The sequence below is a fragment of the Pezoporus wallicus genome, unplaced genomic scaffold (assembly GCF_028554395.1).
Source record: "Pezoporus wallicus isolate ANWC-B61680 ecotype Strahan unplaced genomic scaffold, APGP_CSIRO_Pwel_v1 contig_3267, whole genome shotgun sequence".
NCBI lineage: Eukaryota > Metazoa > Chordata > Aves > Psittaciformes > Psittacidae > Pezoporus > Pezoporus wallicus.
Window position 1 is genome coordinate 1,067,390 of NW_026642849.1, and position 22,485 is coordinate 1,089,874.

The 22,485-nt window shown below is 41.4% G+C and overlaps 1 protein-coding gene across 2 annotated transcripts in view; it reads left to right on the forward strand.

Annotated features, from left to right (window-relative positions):
* The first annotated feature begins 18,988 nt into the window (after positions 1–18,988).
* Positions 18,989–22,485, forward strand: part of FSHR (follicle stimulating hormone receptor) — a 76,868-nt gene continuing 73,371 nt past the window's right edge. For both annotated transcript variants that reach the window (XM_057432399.1, XM_057432400.1), the window contains exon 1: positions 18,989–19,305. In XM_057432399.1, the coding sequence (XP_057288382.1) occupies positions 19,004–19,305 (302 nt within the window). In that variant the 5' untranslated portion in view covers positions 18,989–19,003. The remainder of the gene's footprint in view (positions 19,306–22,485) is intronic.

A 22,485-nucleotide genomic window follows, 5' to 3' on the forward strand; every position in this document is an offset into this window, starting at 1 on the left:
GGCCCCTCCCGCTTGGTATAAAATGTGGCCAGAGAGAAACAAAAATCATCCCAAACTAAGGAGGGAACATGTTTTGGAGCTTGGGGGTTGGAGCTTGGTAGAGCTCATGGGCCTGATCTTGCTCCATAAAGCAAAAAACTATGATGAGGATGAGTGCACATCAGGGCTGCTCTCCTCAGCTTCAAAGGTGAATGCTGGAAGTCTAGACCAGCATTTTTAAAATGCACTTTTGATATACCAGTGAGTGTAACAAAGCCTGTTACACAAGATTCCCAAGCCCAACAATGGCTGAAGAACTTTGACATGTTTAAGCCTCAAGTTTCAAGGAAGTTGAATATAATTCAAGTCAATATAAAACTGTAATATTTATGTAACGTATGCAGTGCCATATGTATGCTGTATAAAAGTGCCACACAAACAAAAAATGGGTTTTGCAGTAATCCTCTAAGTCAGAAGTACTTTTCACCCCCTTTTAAGGCATGGAAGTTAAGATGCACGTGGATATGGAGGCTGTGCAGAAGGTTTGTGATAGGCTTATTAGTCTGCATTTTACTTAGAAATCTAAGCCAGACAGGAGGGAAAGGGAGAAACAAAACACGGTATGATGGCTTGAGCACTGTGAATAGAAACCCATTATGTAAGAATTTCAAACTTTATCTATACTGTGGTTTTGGTTGTGCTGCATTTTAATAGCATCATAGAGCTGATGTATATCTTAAAATGAGAACATCAAAAGAGAGTCAAGAAAAATAGAATTCATGTTGACTTTTTGCCTGTACTTACATATATTTTGTATTAAGTTGCCTGTGTTTAGTTATTTGCACATTTCTTTGATTGCCTGGAAAATTCTTGGGTCTTATTCAACCTTTTACTCTCTGTTTCTGGTTTTGACTGTTGAAAAGCTTTTGATACTGCTATCACAGAAATAGATGTAATATAGCAAACTCTAAAAATACGTAGCTGCTGTGCCGAAGTAGTGAGAAGTGTCAGACCTAGGAACAGGCTGGACAAAAAACAGGGGGTGGGTGTAGCCATATGTAGAGAGCTGCTTGGAATCTATCATCTTCAACAATTCAAATCATTATTCCTCATTGTGGGTAAGCAAGGGGCGGGGAGAGGGAGAATTAAATATGCAGTTTTATTTAACAGGAATGTTTTGAAGATGTATGGAATTCTTAGTGAATAATTCATGCTTTTTAAGATCAGAAGCACTGAGACAAAGAAAAGGTGGGGAATTCTGCTGGGATGTGCCAGTTTAGAAACAAAGCAGCGCTCTTGCTACATGTAAATGCTGCTGAAACAGGATGGCTGTAACATCGGGGGGGCGGGGAAGGAATCTTTGCTAAAAAGTCTGTAGCGATATAGATGATCTCTTCTTCAGAAAGTAAATTATTCATTTTGTCCTTGATCAATTCCAGTTAACATGTATTTGTGGCTCACAGCTGTTTCTCTAAAACATGAAAGTGGCTCACGGGGGAAAAGAAAAGTCAGGCTTGGGGAAAAGAGCATCAAGAAAAGCCACAGTGTAGTTTTCCATCTTATGCCCCTGCCAGGTATCTCTGATTAACTAACCCTTTCAATGACTTTGGCACTAGCAAGTTATTTAAATTTTCCTTGCCTCTCTCAGTGCGTTGCTCTACTTATTTTTTCTAGCAGATTATACACAAAATCTAAATGAAAAAGGAAGAGAAATACTGGAATGTGCTTTGGATTTGGGGCAGTTGAACAGCAGTGGGTGTAGCATGGACTGCAGGGTGAAGCCTGGGAGAGATGGGTGACAGCTCTGTCACATCATGAAAACTTTTGTATGCTTGCTTCTGTAGGCCTGCCCTAGCAGAGTAATGTAGGTATTAATATTTGCTATTCGTCTTGCAGCACGAACCAAAGTCGATGGGAATCTGCTGGTGCTTGAAAATCCATTCTTCTGGTGTGAAGAGCTGTGACATTGTCGTACACACAAATTGTCCCCTGGCTGCTTGCTGCAGAGTATGCCGAGCAGCTTATCTCTCTTGGGGAGCCCCTGTCAATGGACAGACTTAAAGGTTTCTCCCATTTGTCATGTTCTAGCAAGACTTTCTGCTCTCCCTTTACAGGGAATGCAAGAAGCAGAGCATTGTCTAGAACTGATATTTCTGTCTAGTTTTCATAGTGCCTTGGTGACTTCTGGATCATCTGCAGATCCTTTTCACCCACCATTTTTAAATTCTCTGAAAAATGGATGCAAACTCTTTATGTTCAGCATCCAGGAGCTGAAATACTTCTCTAAATCATAGAGTCATGTAGGTTGGAAAAAACCTTTAAGATCAAGTCCAACCATTACCCATCACTGCCAAGGCCACCACTAAACTGTGCCACTAAGGGCTTTGTCTGCACGGTTTGTGAACACTTCCAGGGACGGCGATTCCACCACTGCCCTGGGCAGCCTGTTCCAATGCCTGACTGCCCTTTGGGGAAGGAATTGTTCCTAATATCCAGTCTAAAAATGTTCCTGTATACAAGCAGAGTCCTCCTTCCTGTATGTGTGCTGGCTATTAGCATGTCTTCTCTTGTTACAAGGGATGAACACCTTTGGCTATATAGATGATGCATAGACACAGGGTGAAAGCATGGTATGTGCAGTTACACCCTAATGCCAGGACATTTTCACTACCCAGGTTATAATATGACACTTGACTGAGAAATCAAACAGAACAGAAATGTGTCAGTCTTTTAAAATCTTGCTTTACCACCTGTTTGTTACTTTTCTTCCAAACATATATAAATAAAACTATAGTTTGGGGGTGAGGTTCATCCAAATCCAACTGTCTGAACACTAAGCCATTTTCGGAACTGCCGCAGTGTGCCCTGCACCACTTCTGTTCCATTTTACATGCATGCAGAGAAGGTCAAGCAGTGAATTAGCAGACAGCTTTGATGGTGCCAAAGACAGCAACCTGCTTCAATACATTATCAAATAATAGACTATAAATTATGTAAGCGCTGAAATGCCAAGCAGCAAACAGCATTTCCGCTGCTAAATAGAATCACCAAATTCATTAGAAACTGCTAACCCTGATGATGTATTTATTTTGAGGAGGCTGAACATTAACTCTTTGCCACCATCCTTCTTTTCTTTCTGCCTCTCTATCAAATGTGCTCATTTTTTGATCATATTCCCTTATTACGTGATTTTCCACCAAGCCCTGCCTCCAGCATGCAGAATCTGTGTTTTGAATCGTGTTCATACTGTAAGCTGACAGATGTCTGAGGTAGCTCAGAAGGAGCACCACATAGGAGCAAAATACTGAGTATGCAAAGTTCAAGAGTAAAATGCCCCAAGTTGGAGCTGGCAGCATGGAGATGTGATCCTTTCTGAGCTGCTTAGCTCCAGACTTTCTATAAGCAGATGATGGAGAGGTGACAAAGCCACAGGCTGTGCATGTATCAGTGTATTACCTCCTGACACGGATTGTGCAGCCTCTAGGAGATGGGAACCACAGCTGGCTAGGGCTTTGAGAATCTATGGTAGTAAGAAGTAAAAGGAGATAGAAACAAAAACAAACATGGATGTAAATGGCAGATTTTATTAGGAATTAAACTATGTTTTATTATTTTTTTAATGGAGAAACATCAAAGTAAGTAAGACAGAATAGAAATTTAAGAAGTTTTATACATGATTCTTCTACACCCTATGCTCTCACAAACAAATCTGTATTTGTAGGTTTGGTTCTTGTTACTTTATAAATGGCAGCAAACTCTGCTCAGCCTCTTCTATTTCCCTGGGGGTCTTTCCTCCCCTTCTGGAGCTGGACTGGTTCTCCCATCTCCTTGTCTCCAGCCCTGGGCTGTGCTGCTTCTCTGCTGCTGCTTGGTTGTAACCTTCTCTCCTGTGGCTTACCCAGATCTTCCCCAGGGAAGACATCATCTTCCCTCCCTTCAAAGGTCTATTCAAGTCCTGTCTCCTTATGAGAATATAAAATATAACTGAAAACAACAAGAGTGCTCACCAACCAGTGTACTGAGTGGTCTGCACTCAGGTTTTTTGCTGATACCTCCCACCAGCAGTGATGTTGCTTGCAGTATCTGGCATACTTTCATGTAAGTGAGACAGGTTTGTGGCAGTGGGCATTACAGTCCTAGGAAAAGTAAGTGCAATCCTATGCAAAATAATCTAATGTAGTACCCTTAGGAAGAGGTACAGCTGAACTCAACTGGAACTTCTCATTTCTCAATGCCAAATTTTAAGGACATTTGTTTCAGGGAATGAAACAATCTTGTTAGTAAAAGCTTAATGTATCCAAGTCAAGTCAAAGGAGTCTTTTAGAAGCATCCTTCAAAGGGTGGGATTTTGTATGAAAACTAGGTTTTACAGAGTTTCCAGAGGCTATGTCCAGGTAGGGTTCTGCTAATACAGCTGCCAGACGCACAAGGGCAAGGAGCGCCATATGCGCAGAATGCCATTATCATTTATTGACAAAATGTCTCACAGACTCAGCGCACTACATAAAAATCAGGCTAAAGCAAAACAAAAAACCCAGGGTAAATATTAATGAACAAAAAATCCATAGTCTAGCACAGCAGTTGGTCCCTGTTTAGGCTTGGCAAATAGAATGAATACTAGGTACATAGCAGGACTCAGAGGCAATTGCAGTGCTCAATAGGGAAATGTAGTAGTAGTTCATGTACTGTTTCTATACAGGCTGCTATCAGTGCATTATTTTGCAGAACCACTAAAACTCAGTGGATCATTATCAAAGGATAAAAAGCATAAAGTTAAAATACAATGGAAATATGGAATCAAGTCGTTTGCCTCTGAACATTTTACTTGCTAAGCTTTTTTGTTTCAGGGAACTCTGCGGTTCTTAGAAACATCTCTCTCCTTTTCATGACCAATCTGATGATTTCTGTGCTCATGATAGTTTGCCGGTTATAATGCTTAAGGCAGGTCTGTGGTTGTTCAACACTCTCTTTCAGGTGGTCTTGCATCATTCTTCTGCAAGTAAACTTGAAGTGAACGATCAGAGAAACATCTGGTTTTCTCTTGTATACGCCATGCATCAAGAGACCAGAGGTGATCTTTCAGTTATAGTGTGCTCAGAAGTAGATTTGCTTAACAGAGGAGAAGAGAAAATACTTGCACTGACTTCTTTAAAAGAGGGGAAGCCTCAAACCGAGGAATATTCTCAAGCCTGTATCCAAGTTTAAGCATCGAGTTTGGTATTCATGAAACAATTCAAATGCATAAAATTAGACATACACTTGGCAAGCAATGATTTCAACTCTTAGTAATGAACCACTGTCCTTACATGAATCTGGAGGCAGTGCAGATATATGACTCAAGAGCTAACTACTAGAAAGTTTCTCCCAGCTCTAGAATTATCAGTACTAACATATTTCAGTATTGTAACTTCTGTACAAGACAGTGAGTGTATCAGGGAGAAAACTTAGGAGATTCACTTAAATAAAGTATTCCAGTTAACACCATAGAAGGTCCTCAGCTACTGTAGAATTGTTGATTAACTCATAATTGGCCATTGTCGGGTCTCACATGCCTAAAACTGGTGATAATGTTCACACCAAGGATCTACTTTCTGTCACCAGGAGTAATCAAAAATGGACACCTGAAGAAAAGGAAGAGCAGGCAAACCTATGTGATACCTTTCTCCCAATATTCTCTCTGCCTCCAACTTCATGCAGCTATAGGGGTTTCCTAAGTCTTTTGTTGCATGTTCATTTGGCAACCCTAAATCATCTCTCTTCCAGGTATTCATCCCATCTTTCCTTGAACCAGTGTCCAGTCTTGCACCCACAGTATATTTTAAGAAGGAATTACATGGGTCTGCTATCTGTTGTGTTAAAAAAACAGCTCTCCTGGCTTCATCTGATGCCCTTAGTCCTTGGAATGAAAGGACATCCCTTCCATGTGAGTCCTTATTTTGTAAACTTATACCAAATTCTTTTAAATCAGCTCTTTCTTCCAGCTTCGTCACTTTGACCCCTATGTCCTAGCGAAGTTTTTTGCACAGGTCAGAATTGTCCCATTTCTCCCACAGCTATTTGGCTTCCTTAATAGCCTTTTATGAAGGATTTTGTCAAAAGCCTTTTGGAAACACTAATAAACTGTATCAACTAGATGCCCTTTTTCTGCAAGGATCTGCAAGGCAGGATTTCCCTTTGCAGTTCCTCACAACTCTTATCATTTTCCATGCTCTGTAGCTGCATCCTTTATTACACCTTCTAGTTTGCCCAGTGTTGCCATCGTGGTTACAGGCCTGCAATTCCCAAAGGGTCTCCCTGGGAACTTTTCTTAAGGATTGACATTACACCCAGTTTTTAGATTGGAGAACATTTCAAGTAGTTAATAGGCTTATGTATTGGCATTAGTAACTCAGCTACTTGACTCTTGAGTTCTTTCAGAAATCCTGGGGGACTGCCATTTGGTTTTCTCAATAGGTTACCACTGGAGGTGAGGTTAACCTGTACCATTGTATTATCTGCCCTCAGTGCCTCTCAGATTCCTCTGAGCACATAGCAGTCACTGCTGTTAGCCTCAGAGAGCAGGTAGTAAGAGATGCTTCCTAAGGGATGTCCTTATTGTTAGAAGGTCCATGGATGTAGCCCAGTGGGATCATTTCCCCCGTGTCCGTTCTAAAATGATGATACTGAAACTAATCATCCTCTACAGGCCTCTCCCTATCCTCTTCCTGGGAAGAAGCATTTAAAAATAAATGGAAGAAAAGTTCAATGGTGGATCTTGCCTGTGTCAGGCCTGATCCTGCCCCGTGCTGTGCCATAGTTGGTTCCCTTTTAAGGTGGCACCTGGTTTCAGAAGTAGATTGAGCTGAGAAGCCATGTACAGCTGGGATTGTGGATCTCTTGTTTCAAGGTTTTTGCAGAATGGGGTGGGTTCAGAGTTCTGTATTTGAGAAATGCTTTGGTTTGTTGGTTGTTTTGGGGTTTTTTAATGAATCTGGAACTCTGATCTCATTATGGGATCTGAAGATTAAGCGGGAGCAAACAGTACATAACCCTCTGCCTTGTCCTGCTGCCAGAAATGTGCCACATTGCCCTATGACAGACAAGTCAGAGGCAGAGAAGAAGGGATGAAACAGAAGATATTTACAGATGAAAGGCTCAACTTTTGTGCTATCATCTTCATACATGGCAGAAGTGCCACCTTCTCCTACACATGTTGGAGAATGCTCCATACAACATCTGTGGTCTGTCAGTGACAAAAGCCTGAGTTTGCAGTAGGATGTGTAAGTGTGAATATTGGCCATGATCAGCTTTGGGAACTTTTCCCTGCTGGAGCTCGCATGCTTTCTGCCTAGAAGCTGGATGACTTGCTGGTGCTCTGTCAGCTAATGCTAGCTTTAGATTTGGCCATGTATCTTATCTGAAGGGTACCTTTAGGCTGGGTTTATGTTTCTCCCAAAGCTTTATATACCTCTATAGTGACTCACTTGTTTGTTATTCATCCCTTTTCTTTACACGGAGGTGTGCCTACTGTTATGCCAATACAGCAGGTTTGCATAACAACCAGGCAGGGACTAAAGATCTTAATTTCTTCAAGTGGAACAGGGGGTTTCCCCCAGAGAGTCTTGTTTAGTCATTTTCCTCCTCATTCAAAACTCAGTCCTCTTCCCACAGTTCAGTGTCACTGCTAGCAGTTGGTAAAATCACTCCTATAATGAATTTGAATTGAGATATATTAGGGTGACCAGTGGCTTAACGGCTCAACTGTAACTACGCCTTGATTCAGCTCTTGGGTAATAAGTGAGGTAAGAATAGCTCCTCATCTTGTGTTCTGCACTACCTGAGGTTCCTGCAGGCAATCATTATTACCTGCTACTTCATACACTGTTTGGCCAGATAATGCCTTGCAATTAGGCCTTAAGAGCAAGCGATGGAAAGCTCTCCATAAAAGCTGATTATATTAGAGCCCAGCAGCGTAACTGTGCCATCATTCTTTAAGATTTGCTGCCTTTTTGATGTCTCACTGTTGCTGCTCTCATCCAGAGGCAAGCTGTTTATTCAGCCTGCTGCAGGCCAAATCAGCAGTGGTGCTCTGGCATAGCTGCACTTGAATCAAGAGAAATATAGCCTTGCTCCTTCTTATTTATCTCTCTTCATATTCCATAATGTTAGTTGTATCTTATTGGTACTTTTTCATTTCTTCTGTTGCCACAGTCATCTTCAGCTGGTATAAATAACATGTCAACGTTAACTCAATGTATCTGTTATTGAAATTATGTCTGTTTCATGGTTTTGCATAGATGATGAAATGTATATAGGGGCTGCACAATAATAGAAAACCGTGATAATTTGGTGAATGTCAGCACAGTTTGCCAGTAAATCTTTGCTAGCCCTTGTGGTTACAGTGCCATGCATGGAAAGGATGGACACCTTAAACTGATTCCAACAGGAGCCCCATATCCTGAGTAGAGAGAAACTTTGCTCATGCAGAGCAGCAAACAAGCTTAACTGGCTCCTGAGGACAGCGCTGCAAGCCCAGGTTTAACAGATGGGGAATCTATAAGGAAATTTTCAGCCTTCTTGCATTCTGTAAGAGAGCATCCAAATGTGGCCAGGAGCCTTCTTTCTACTTCCCAAAACTACTGTGCTTTGGAAGGGTGCAAAGCAATATTCTTTTGCTTTGTGTATAAACAATGAACAGTAACGTCCTTCAGGCTGGCAATGCAGTGCTTGCTTTCTCCAAGGGCACCCCGCACATTGCTTTGCAAGCAGAGGCAAAGTCTCTTTACCCACATGCCAGGCCAATCAGGAGTTATAAGAGTAAGGCTGGTTAGCACTGAGCATGAACTGGTGAGTCCTAAGGAGATTTCTGCTCAGCTTGGAGCACATGCAGATCAGGCTTGTAAAACACCCCATAGGTACTTTTTAAGAGACACAGTGCAAAACCTCACCTGTCAGTCTCCAGGCATTTTGAATTTCACCTGGGCTAGTCATAATTAGGCAAGGTGTGGTCTTCATCACTTGGTTTGGCAGCATTCAACAGGCTGTGCTTTGCCTTTGCGGTCCATCTTAAAAGCAGCAATCACCAAAGGTAAAATAGTTCTGCAGCCTTCCACAGGCAGTTTAGGTTTGGGTTGTTGTGCCTAGATTGTTGTCAGCTTAGTCCAGAAGGTACTTGTTTTTTTTGTCTCAGACAGATGTAATGCAATAGGATGCATCATTTGTTGATAGATTATATTATGTTAACCCATGTCATGTGAGCCAAAAGGATAAGGAGAGCTGTAGTAGAGGTAAGAAAAATGAAATATTTTGGTGGAGTCTTGCTTTTCTTTCTGCTTTGAGTTCACAGCGTTCAATAGATTTAAATCTTTTTTAGGTATCTAACACTTTTCTCAGCTAACCCATCAATGAACCGTATCTAGCATTGTTACAAGGGTGGCAGCAGCCAGAAGAGCCTTTCTGAGTGCAGGACATGTAATTTGTCAGGGTGTGCAAGTGAGCAGGCTAATACAATAATAGCACATTTGTTTCCTACACAGGTCATGATCTTCTGGTACAGTGGCCCAATTTGGGTAGCTGTACATCTGTTGGGACTTCAACTGTGGCTTGTAAAGTGTGTTTTAATCCTTTGAATAGCAAGTAAGTCCTATCTGATTGTCAGGTGTGATGCAGTGTTAGAGATAAGGGGAAGGTGAGGTGGGATGTGAGGGGGGAAGCTCAGTGCATCTCTGTCCTTCCCCAGGAGATGCCATTGAGTTCCCCAGGGTGCAGGCAGCAGCATTGCTTCTCCATTGCCAGGTCTGGATATGCAGAGAAGCACATGCCAGATGCCAAAAGTGGCTGCAGGTGGGCCAGAGGGGTGTTGGAAGTCCTGTGTGTGTGTTTGCAGTGTGGGGTCCTAAAGCACAGCTTCCTGGCTCAGGCACATCACTGTGGGGATATACTTGTGCACAGACGTGCACCTCCTTGGGGTCTGTCTCCAGGGATCTCTGCTCTGCAGCTGGGTGGATCCACCCTCCACCAGGCTGTGGATGTGCCGTTAGTTTCTCTGACGCTTATCCAGCACATCATCAGTAAAATGATGCTAGAGGTCTTTCTGTGCCATAGAAATGGGGATTAAAATGTGCGTTAGAATTCTGAGGTGCTTTGATAACATGGTAATGAGAACTATAAAGTACCTGAGAGAGATGGAGAAGCTTTTTTTCATTATCTGCAGAATCTCATTAGTCTACCTGCCATTGCTTTATTTGCCTTAAGAGCAATGGCAGGACCTTATTCTTCTCCTTTCACAGAGAGTTGTGAGTGACCTGCTCCCTGTGTGCTGAGAGCACTTGCAGGCAGAACAAGAATTGGAGGCAACTTTCTGTCACCTTTCATGCAATAACCTGCTTCCTGGCAGAAAAGGTGTCCAAGAAAAACTGCTCCAAGGAGGAATATACCCTTGGGCAGTCTTATAGCACCAATTCAAGCTTGCTAAAGCAACTGGAAGCTGTCCCTTTCTATTTCACCAGGACTCCAGCTGCATAAAGTCTTAGACAGGCTGAGCTCTCCTGGGCTCAGTTGCTTACTTTTAAGGGCGTGTGCCATTTTTCATTACTTTATATGCTAAGGAGCAGATACTGAATTTTTTAGTCATGTTTGGCAGAACCTTGTTCCATAACTAATCTTATTAACTTCGGTGGATCTGCATGGGGAAAACGGTACTGTTCAGCAGAGGCTGAGGAGTCCCAGCAGGAAGAGCGAAAGAGGGAATGTGCTGCCAGAGATCAACATTCAGGCTTTAGTGTGACTCAACATCAGTCACTGAATGCAGTAAAATAATTTTTCTAATTTACTCTAAAAGCTTCAGCAAGAGTAGGAAAAACCTCAGGTGCCCTTCTGAGAGCGTTTTGAAACAAAGGTGCAATATTCATTTTCACTGTATAGTGTTAAAAAAAGACCCAGGAACTCTCTGGCTCCTAATTATCACCTTAGGCAGCTTATTTAGCCTACCTGTCAGGAAGGCAGTAAGTTTACAACCCACTGTAACTCTTGCAAAGTAATTAAGCCACTTTTTTAGCCTCCCTCTATCAATATTAATAACCTACACTAATTGTGCAATGCTTTCATACTTTTTTCGCTTCTTTTTTCTTCAGTCTGCTACAGGGATTAGTTAGGCATTTGCATCTTCTTTAGGGGCCTTAACAAATGTTAATTTCTTATTTTTACCTTTCCCTGTTTTTTTTTTTTTTTTTTTTTTTTTTTTGTCTTTTTTTGGTATTGTCAGAAAGAAATTAATTTCCCACAAGGATATTTACTGCCTTTCAAGTATCCATCAGGGCTGAGCTTTTCTCATGCAGAGATGGTTTCTCCTAAGCTCTCTGAGGTCAAGAAAAGAGAAGATAGAGTTTTACACATTGCAGAGAACCTTGAAATTAAAGGCATTGGAAGTAGAAAGTTAAGTGACCTATGGTATGCTGTAAGGATATTTCCATTTAAGACCTCTTTAATGTATTTCAATGCCTGAAATACTCATGAAATCTGAATGAATTTCAGCAAACTTAGTTGCTCTGGCCAAACAACAGGTTGCTGGCACTGTCTATAGGCTGTACTGTAAGTACTAATGGAGTTAAGCAAGTTTTCTCTTTACAGATAAGCAAGTTTTCTCTTTACAGATATCACTGTATTTCAATCATTGAAATTCCTCATGTATGCTCTTCCAGGCTGCTTTCTTTCTTTATTAGGAGATGCTAATTATGTGACATGTTGGGGCAGCATCATTAGGGTGAAGTTTCTTTAATTCATTTTATTTCATAATAAATTGTACTTGAAAGTATTAATGGTTTCTTGAATTTTGGTGAGTAAGAAGTTTAGGTTTACTGCTTAACTGCATACCTTCCTGGATAGCAGGCTTATGAACTTGGAACTGGTGGGCAGGAAGCATTGCCAGCCTATTTATTCATGCTGATGAACATTTCTCTGTTATTTATGGGTTAGAGATTAATAGCTGAGTAGTAACTTGTAACCATGCTCAAAAGCAACTGGCAGTGTAGGCTTGAGAAACGAGTGAATAGTCATTCTCTATTTTAAACATCCTAGAGAGGTTTTTTTATGAGCCACAAGTAGAATCACAAAAGGTGGAAAGAGGACTTCAGGGGGTCTCTGGTCCCACATCTCAAAGTCAGGTCAGCTGGATTATCCAGGGTCTTATTTGGTCTGGTCTCTTAAAAATCCGTGGAAGGAGACACAACCTCTCTAGTCACCTGTGCTACTCCTTGACTGTCTTCAAGGTGAAAAATTATCTCCTTATAGCTGGTCTGAATGTCTGATTTCAGCTCTTGTTTTCCCACCCTGCACCACTGCAGTGAGTCTCGGTCCCTTCTCTTGATTACCTCCCTGTGGGTGCTGTTAGGTCCCCTCCCCACAGGCATCCCTCCCCCAGGCTGAACAAGCCCTGCTCTCGCAGCTTCAGCTCACAGGGCAAGAGCTGATGGTCCTACCCTTACTGTCTTGGTTGCCTTCCCTGAATTCCCTGCTTAAAGACCTAATGGCCCTTCCTAAGGGAGACTTCATAACAGTCTCCCAATACTTAAAGGGGGCAGACAAGAAATCTGGAAAGGGGCTTTTGACAATGGCCTGTAGGTACAGGACCAGGGGGAATGGCTTTAAGCTGACAGAGGGGAGACTGAGATGAGACATTAGGGAGGAATTCTTCTGTGAGAGTGGTGAGACACTGGCACAGGTTGCCCAGAGAAGCTGTGGCTGCCCCATCCCTGGCAGTGTTCAAAGTCAGGTTGGATGGGACTTGGAGCAACCTGGTCTAGTGGCAGGGGGTTTCAACTAGATGAGCTTTAAGGTCCCTTCCAACTCTTAACTATTCTATGATTCTATGCAGTGGTGTCTTTCTTCTACTGGGCATCCCAGACTGGACGCAGTACTGTCACTGTGGTCTAACAAGCGCTGAGTTAAAGGGAACCATCACTTCTGTCTATTATAAGGCCTTCTCTCCATCCAGGCAGTACTCAGCGTGTATTGCTGCAGGGGGTTCATCCTCCCCAGGTTTGGGGCTTTGCATTTGAGGTTCTGTTAACAGTGCATGGTTGTTGTTGTCTGTAGGCAGGTCTGCTTGACACTCCAGTTAGGCAAAGTTTCTCTTGCTTTGCATCTCTGGCCTTTGGATATGCTTTGCTGGCTGGGAAAGGTACTGGGAATGAATATATGATGGAAAGGGCAATTTTGGGCAGGCTTCGGCATCACTTGTGCATTATTTTGGTCTAGTCAAACCCACTCATGGACAATGCAGTGAAAAAGTACTTCTATAACTGTGCTTGTGCAGACTTGATAGAAACCTAGCAGATGGGCTGTGTCTTTTATTATCGATGGGGGATGAGCAAACCTGAACCTGGGGAGCAAAACTGGGTGGCAAAGACTGTTCTCCAACTTGAGTGTTGTCTCTTGCATATGTCTCCCGAGGTCCAAAAATACATGAGGTAGTTATATCCTTAGATTACTTCTGAAAAATCATACAGATAAAGGGCTGGGTGGGAGCTTGTCAGCCATAAAAGCCACTGAAGTATTGGAGCAGACTGAAATAAAGACAGTCATTATTCCCCAGATCATAACACAAGGACATGGTCACTGCTGAGAAGCGTCAGCAAAACCATTACAAGTGTCCAAGGCCCTTCCATGCTGGGCAGTGTCCTTCCATAATCAGGGAGATAGGCAGGGCTATTTATATCAGATGTTAATTAGATTTTAAGGACGAGAAGATGGACAACGAGGGAAGCAAGAGACACAGTGCCGCTGGTTATTGCTGCATTAAACACAATGCAGAGGTGCTGTTTATAGAATCATTACACTGGAAAAGACCTTCAAGATCATTGAGATCAACCATAAACCAAGACCAAGGTGTCAGTCCTTCTGAGCTGCCTGCATACTGTATTTTTTTAATAAGATAACTAATCATGGCCAAGTTTGGAAGTCAAACGCCAGTCACAAGAACCCCGTGTGAGCGAAATTCCATCAAATTTCTAATCCTTTCCTTATACTAGTTTGTTTTCTCGAGTGAATGCACTCCCTCTGGTGGCTAATTTGCTATCTCCATTTCGCTCTCTTTTTAGAGGTGAGAAGCAGCTGGCTTAAAGAATTACGAGAGCAATGAGCTACTGCCTTTATTAGGCTAGTTTAATGTTTTATGCTCTCAACACTGAGGGCACATAAAAAGTCTGGCCCTTAAAATGTATTTAAAAATAGTTACCTTTCATGGGAAAAAAAAGAAGCTAACAAAAACCAAAAGAAAAAAACCAACCCAGAAAAAAAGTCCGTTCAGAAAGATTGTTTCTGAAAAGAAGCTTAAAACATGTTTTATCAGGTGAATGGTCTGTTGGGTTCTGTGATCTGCTGTTTTAAAACCCGGGTTGGTCATTCACAAAAGGTAAATCAATGATGTGTCAAACTCCCTCTTATGAATTTCCTTTTAGGTGTTTATCTGTTACATCTCACATTGCAAGCTTTTCTGAGTAGAAAACTCCTTTTTCTGATCATAGCGTGGTAGTCAGGGCAATAGATGCTATTGCTACCTCTAAAAACCCATAGGAAGAACTGATACGCTGGAAATCATCCACAGGGTAAGAAATCTCCACTCTTTGAAGGCTAAACTTCTTTTGGATGTGGTTTGTATCTCATCTATTCATACAGGAGATTTATTGCCTACACAGTTTTATAACACACGGTTTTATTTAGCTTTATGGTTTAGTGTTACAGTAGCATTTATATAGTGGACATTATTCTGAGGCTAGAAAAAGTCAACAGAAAGTGTCTTTACTTAATTAGCTGTCATGCTGTGTTTCAAGAGATAGAAACACAAGGAGAAACTTGCTTGCCTGTAGGTTGATGTACTCCAGCACTCTGTAAGCTTCCTACCTTATGAGAAAAAGCTGTTCCCATGCCTGAGAGCTGGATTTAGGTGCTGTGCTTATCCTGTCTGCACCATGGTGGATGGAATTAGAGCCTTTTCAGTATATTTGGAGCATGTTTAGTGAGGGCAAGCGGCAGAGACCTGGGGTAGTTCATTTTACTTCCTACTCATCGATCCAGATGAGAGTGGCCTGGGACAGGAGTCATTCTTGGTAAGAGGATGTGATCTGCAAAACCCTTCAGTACTTACAGAATTAGACTAATGCTAATTTTAGAGGCCAAAGCTGATGTTAGAGGCCAGTCCTATCAACCAGACTCTTTTACTACTGTGTCAAAAAAGATCTCTTGGTGACCATATAACCTTGAATTAACTGTCTACCCCAGAAATCCTCTAATCTCATAATCTATAATGTCATCATTGAATTTCTGTCATAATTCACTCAATTGCATGTCTGTTGCTACAGTGCTTCAATTTGGGGAAATTTCTGTTTCCTTACTCGGAAAAGGGTTTACACACTCAGGACCAGTTTGCCAGCTGGAGCATATTTCTTCTGCAAAGATAAGGCTCTTATAAATATCTGAAAGCACCATCATCTCTGCATTTATACTTTTGACAGTATGTCTCTCAATGACAGCCATCATCACAGTCAGCCGTCTCCTTGCGCCTAGGATGTGGTGCTCTGGCTGAGTGTGTTGCTGGGGTATATCAGTGGAGGCCTGAGTTTACTTTGGACAAGCTACTGAAGAAAAAGTATGAAACTGATGACACGAAGATATGGGGCATAATTATGACTAGCTTTAGGTAGCACTCATGGATCCCCTGCAACAGGTCTGTTGGGTTTTCAGGCATGGTTGTAGCTCCAACCTGGTACTCAAGGACTTGTGAGTGCAGCCACCCCAGAAAGAGACCAGGAGGTATCTTTCATTTTTTCCCTTCCTTTACATGGATTTTCTTCCTGAGAGGAGACAATCGTGCTCCTGAACTGGTAGAGAGAGGATTGTCATCTGATTAATCCATCAGAGGACTGTAGTGGTGTGGCTGTGTGTCATTTGACAGTCAGGAACAGAGATTAGGAGATTCCCAGTTCAAAAAATTAATAGACACCAGACTCTTTTCTGCAAGACCTTGGATTGTATGCATAAAATAACTTGGAAATCCTTTCAAGTCTTCATTTATCCTCAAATAGTTTTAGTGTGGTCCTGCATTAGTACTTTCTCTAATATCAGTGAAATGTCAGTTCTGTTTTGCATACTAGTCTGATTTTAAGTACTTCCAGTATCTGAAGGGGGCCTACAAGTATGCTGGAGAGGGACTCTTCACTAGGGACTGTAGTGATAGGACAAGGGGTAATGGGTTAAAACTTAAACAGGGGAAGTTTAAATTGGATATAAGGAAGAAGTTCTTTACTGTAAGGGTGGTGAGGCACCGGAATGGGTTGCCCAGGGAGGTTGTGAATGCTCCATCCCTGGCAGTGTTCAAGGCCAGGTTGGACGAGGCCTTGGGTGATATGGTTTAGTGTGAGGTGTCCCTGTCCATGGCAGGGGGTTTGGAACATGATGATCTTAAGGTCCTTTCCAACCGTAACTGTTCTATGATTCTATGATTCTATTTTCTTGAAAATTATGGTAACTGGATATTTCCCTCAATGTCTTGTCTCCATGGTGTTTCAAGAGAATCTTGGGGTTTGGGATTTTAAAATATTATTTAATAATCGCCATTTGATTCTATAATCTCACTCTTAGCTGTTGGAAATCAAAGTGGAGCAACATGTACTGGACTGATAAAATGGCCTTACCACGTAAAAAGGGGAAGGAGACAACCTCCTCCTCTAACTTTTCTTCATGCTGCTCATGATTTGCTGCTGGGCCTGACCTGATGTTTTAAAAAGTCTATGCTTTACTAGCTATATTAAAATAAGGCACAGTTGGTATAGTTTTAAAAGTCACTAATAACTGGAAAGACCTCTTGGAGCCCTGGTGATATTTTTTAATCTCCTGACTTTTGCCTATAGAAGAATTAGTATTACCATCTGAAAGAAATTTTGTAGTTTGAACTATGAAGCCCAAAGTTAGTCAAATTACAATGTCTTCGTATCAGTGAAAATTATTTTGACATTCAGAGAATGTTATCACTTGTAAGACTATGTCATAAATATTACTATCCATTTCATCAGTGTGACATGACCGTTTATACTGATGTATGTCAGAATGAAGAGGTACGGCTTGCATTCATTTGTAACCAAATGTTCTCCTGTCCTGTATTTTCATTAAGCTTCATCTTTTGTACTTGGGGTTGACTGTCAGTCTAATTTCAATCTATAGCTGTAGAAACTAGAGACTTGCTATTGAAAAGGCAAAACCAAAAAAGCTTTGAATGAATTGTCTTCCTGGCATTTGTTTAAATCCTAAGGTGTCTAGTTAGTCCAACTTGCAGTGGGCTACAGACAGTATTTTACTAAATGGGTATTTGTCTGATCAGAGAATGGACTTTTGCAGTTTTCATCCCATTGGGTATAAAAGAAACTGAAGGTTGTACTCATTTCAGAAGATCTTGTAGCTCTAAGTTGTTTCAAAGGAAAGGATAGGTAGGTATAGAGATATATATGTGTGTGTCTGTATACAATTTATATATCTTATAGCTCTAAGGTGTTTCAAAGTAAAGCATAGGTAGGCAGACATATATATGTGTGTATATATATATATGACAAAAACATCACTCATGGTTTCGTTACTTCTTTTGTGGCATTCACTGTCATTCTCACAAAACTCATTCGGACACCTTAGCAAAATGGGCTCTGCTTTACACCTGCAGTTAAACGAATGCTCTTACAATTCAGTACAAGCCTACCCTGGTAAGAAAAACATTGTTGTGATTTAATTTTTATTTTACCTTTATTGTTTAAATGGCGCTGTTCTCATCTTGAGTGGGCTTAAATGAGTGGGGGAAGAATAACCAATATCTGATGATACTTGGTAAAATTAGGCTAACTCTTAAGGTAACTTAATTAGGTGAATTAGTTTTAAAATACTAATTAGCTCGTATCAGAAACATCTACATTTTGAGTCTTATTGTAAAGGTGAGGATGCTGGAATCTTTAGGGTGGCACACTTCAGAGAAAAGATGCTGTCTTGTGTCTCATTATATTTGCTTACGCTTTTTGATTATGGGAGAAGAAAAAAAACCCAAACAAGTAACAATTAAAAACCCCAGAAAAACCACCTAACAGCTGCTTTTAACAAGATTAAAATCCTTCCCAGCAATGTGAAGAATTGAATGTGAATCAGGCTCCAGTAGTCCCTTAAAATGCATGTGATTTAAAAGCTCTGTTTGAAACAGATATTTACAGTTTAAAAGAAAAGTAAGAAAAAACCAAATGAAACCATAAAACCAAAAACCTGGGGGGAAAAACCCCAACCAACCAACTGAACAACAAAACCAAACAAAGGCAAAACCCCACCTTTTTGTCTCAAAATTCTCATTTCAGGTGTCTTGTAGGTTGTATCCTTGGTTCCAAGTGATATCCTGGTGCAGTATGACCTAGTGACAGGAAAGGGTTCACAAGGTCCCTTCCTTGAGGATTAATATATGTAGCAAGAAAGATATTTTAGCTGGTTTACCAGTACACAGGGACTATTTGGATTGTGGCATTTTCTCCTGTCTGGGTTCCTGTAAAGATGCCAAGGAGAAGAGGAGATGAATCAGCAAGTACATGAAGAATAATCACAGCTGAAAATATAGTGTTATTTAGCGCTGGATTTAGGACTGTACAGCTTTTAACCTATCAAATAGATTATATACCCTATGAAAAAATAACACATTTCATTTGCCTAGGAGCAACACAAAAGCAGGGGCTCTTGGATCCATGAAGGGGAGCATAAATAGTGCCTATCCTTTGGGGACAAAAGTGCCTGGGCTGTAGAAAGTAAAAATGCTCTGTTGTCCCTTGGTTTTACCAAATAAAACATGCAAAATAGCACAGCTGAGAAGGAAGCAGCTTTTCCCAGTGGAGATACCTAGTGCATCAAAAGCACCCTGGTTAGTTCAGCTGGGCCTGTGATTTCAACACTGCTTTAAGTATAAAATACTCTTCTCATGGAAAATCAGCATTGCTGAACTCCATCTCTGCTGTAAGGTCCGGAAGGATCTGGGGCCATGAACCAAAACTTGCTCAGAAGTCATCCCCCAAGGGCCACAAGGTTCGTCCCAGCTCTTGGGCGGGTCTTCCATTCGGGGAGATGGGTGGGAAGTCTCTGCACTCCTCCTTTTGAAATGAAGGAGCTGGGCACAGACGTGAAGGCAGAGATGTCTCCAGTCCTCGCCTGCTTGCTGGTTATCGTGGCATGCTGCTCGGGATGCCAACACCATGCCTGCCGTTGCGTGGGAACGGTCTTCATTTGTGAGGAGAGCAAAGTGGTCCAGGTTCCCCGGGACATCCCTGCCAACACCACCGAACTGTAAGTAGGAAGAGGGATTAGTTGTGAACAGCAGCCTTGCACTGGCTCTGAAAACAAACTGCTGCTTGGCAAGCCAAGGGTCGGGTTCATAGGGAGTCACTCGGGAGACTTGCGCCAGCTGTTTGGAAAGCACAGCCCTTCCTCTGCTGCTCACTTAATTACATCTTGAAGCTCCTCTCCGTTACTCTAATTGTGCTCATTTTAAGATCTCTGTTAAGAAAAGATATGGTACCTTAGAATGCAAGGCGCAGCCTAAATTTTAAACAAGCTTCCTTGGTGCTGTGACAGTAATCTGAAACATAAAGCCTAAGCTTTCTTTACAGCTTGTGTAGTGCAACTTGTCTGCCCCAAACAACTTGATGATGAGCATTTACGTTTGTGCTTTCTGAAAGATTTGTGCTTGTTTGCCAAGCAGCAGCTTAATGTTTTCTTTCTGAAATCACAAAGGCATTGCAGAAAGGACTCTGATAAGCATTCAGAGAGCTATCCTTTTCTATTAGAGGAGCAGTTGGAGAGAGTAAATAATGTAAAGATATTGTCCTGCATTGCTTCAGGAAGGGTTTTGCTATCTTAAAGCTTCTCTGTGTTTTGTGTAAAGTAACATGAAGTAATAACCGTATGACAGCTGTTTTCTGGGTCAGTAGCACAGGCAAGCAAAACAGCTTACGCAGTGGCAAGTATTTAACTGTGCAAGTGGTTGTTTTCATTTTCATTTTCTAAAAGCAAATTCGATCCCCTCTTGCCTACACCCACAGCTGCCTGACATCATTATGACCTAAAGAAAAAACCAAAAGGAGTAGTCCTGGATAAGCCCTTTGATTTATAACAGAGTGGCAAGTTTGGAGGGAGGATACAACACAGAATGATATGTCACTAACTGGAAAAATATATCCCTGTCCCAGTGTTGCACACCACAATATACCCATGGTTACTATCCCACAGTTCCTAGGGCAGAAGTTTCCTTTCTTTCACAGGGAGGAGTTATTATGCTCACTGAATAAGTAGACTGCAGTGAAAACTTGAGAAAACTGAGTTAACCAGAGAAGGTCAGTAAAGGTTTAAATCATTCTCGCAACTAGAGGGAAAAATAATCCATCTGTGGTTTAGGTCATCTAAATCCTGAGCGAACCGTGCTCCAGGCATACACTGCTAATTTGGTTTAATTTTGCTTTGATTGTTTCTTTAGATTACACAGTTACGGTTTGCCTTCTAGAGATTAAGCAGAAGCAGTTTATAATTGTTTCTGCAAAGAAGCAGAGTTTTGTATCGCCAAATAGCACCTGTTACTAAATGGGATTTGCTCACAGCAGATCTGTGTTAACTTCTCAAGGGTTTGTGGAGGATGCTAATTTGTGGGTCCCTCGAGCGTGAGTGTGTGTTCTCTGAAACAGGCATACTAGAATGTTAGTGTGGCTGAAAACAGGAAACGTTATTTCTTCTGGCAGCACTGTGCATATCCTGGGGTTGGAACCTCTCTACTTAACTCTCCTCTCACACCAACATTTGATTCCTCAGGAGGTAATTCTGATCTCATTCAATCAATACAGCCATGGGACAGATTTAGGCATAGTTTAAAAATTTGTCCGTGAAAACTATGTAGAGTTGCTTTGAATATACCAAATATTAGCGCTACTAAAGCCAGATACATTAGCTGAAGAGCTATTAAATCACTGTTCTGGTATCCCAGGGAAATAGCTTTTCCTCAGCAGCTAGCTGCAACCGTTAGTAGACTATAGCTCTGATGGAACAAAGAAAAGGGACAGAATAAGGCAGTTTGGTCCAGTTCTGCTTCTGGTCCTGCAGAGTTATGTGAGAGAAATGCTATTATCAGCATCCTGTGATAAAATGGTATTTGGAAATCAAATTTGGTCATATTGTGTTTGTTATAAAGAGAAACTGCGTTTAACACAGTTACTTCCCTAACTTTCTCCTGCTCCTAAACTGTACTCCTTTGATGTTTAGCCCTTCTTAGCTGCCATACAGCTGCAGCAGCCAGCAGCAGCATGTAGAGGTTGACCAGTTGGTTCCTTCAGCCTGATGGTTTCTATGCCATGCAGATGATACAAGAAATATCTCTTGAGAATGGAAGCTCCTCAAAGAGAGCTGGCAAGCTTGGACACATGACTCGGCTAATGGAAAGGAATTGTTTAATGTATTAGTGTGCTAGAGGCTTTAGAGGGAGAGTTGTGCCAGTTTTAGAAAGGAGCAACTGAAACAACTGAACTGATTAACGACAGGGGCAGTCCATATATCATATGCACCCAAGGTGCTATATAAGAGGAAACCACAGCTAAAACAAGTAAGGCCTAGGCTTGTTGATTCTACAGTTCTGTGTGGTATTTTGTATTTTAAAAACCATTCTCTGGCTTCACTAGCCAGTTTAGCCATTGTCAGAGCAGTTTAGAGGTATGTTATATGACATGTTTTCTCCCAGGCATCTGCAAACTATAAACAGCAAGGTTTTTTACTTGCTATCTGCATAGGTGTTTTTGTACAGCTGCTCAAGGATGTTTATTTTAAGGCTATCAAGTCAAGGATGAGGAGATGTCTGACCACTAAACAGTGGCTGCCTTGAAATAGCAAGTTCTGTGTCATGTACTGAGTGAGTCAGATGTGCTTCCCTGCAACTGAAGCTGCAAATGATGTGAAACAGTGGCTGCAACACGGTTATTGACAGCTGCAATTAGGATATGTTCATTTTTAATGCTTTAAAACTTAAAGGTGAAATGACATTGAAACGTGCAAACAGTTACAATTCTTGCTCAGGGGGTTGTGCTGGTCAATTGACCTTAATCTAAGAAAGATGGAGTGTGGAGAGGATAAGGTAACTTAACAAAATGATGACACATAAAGTTTTCAAGTCCCTGTGTTATGGTGGTTAATCATATAGTTAATCAATAAACCCACATATTACCAGAAGGGGATGAGAATATTAGCACAATGGAACATATTGAAAACATATTACGTGCCATCTAAAGCTTTATTTGTTGTTGCTGTTGTTATTTGGTTTGAGTTTTTTTTTGTATTTAAAACAGCTTTGTTTCTGTTAGGGTAGAAATAGGTCTGCAGTAAGTGCGGTATTCTTCTCTTCCTGAATTTATGATCCATTCATGCTTTGAAGTAGAAAGCTATGGAGGTTGTTGTATGATCACTGGCTGTATATCTGTGGAGTGTTCCAGC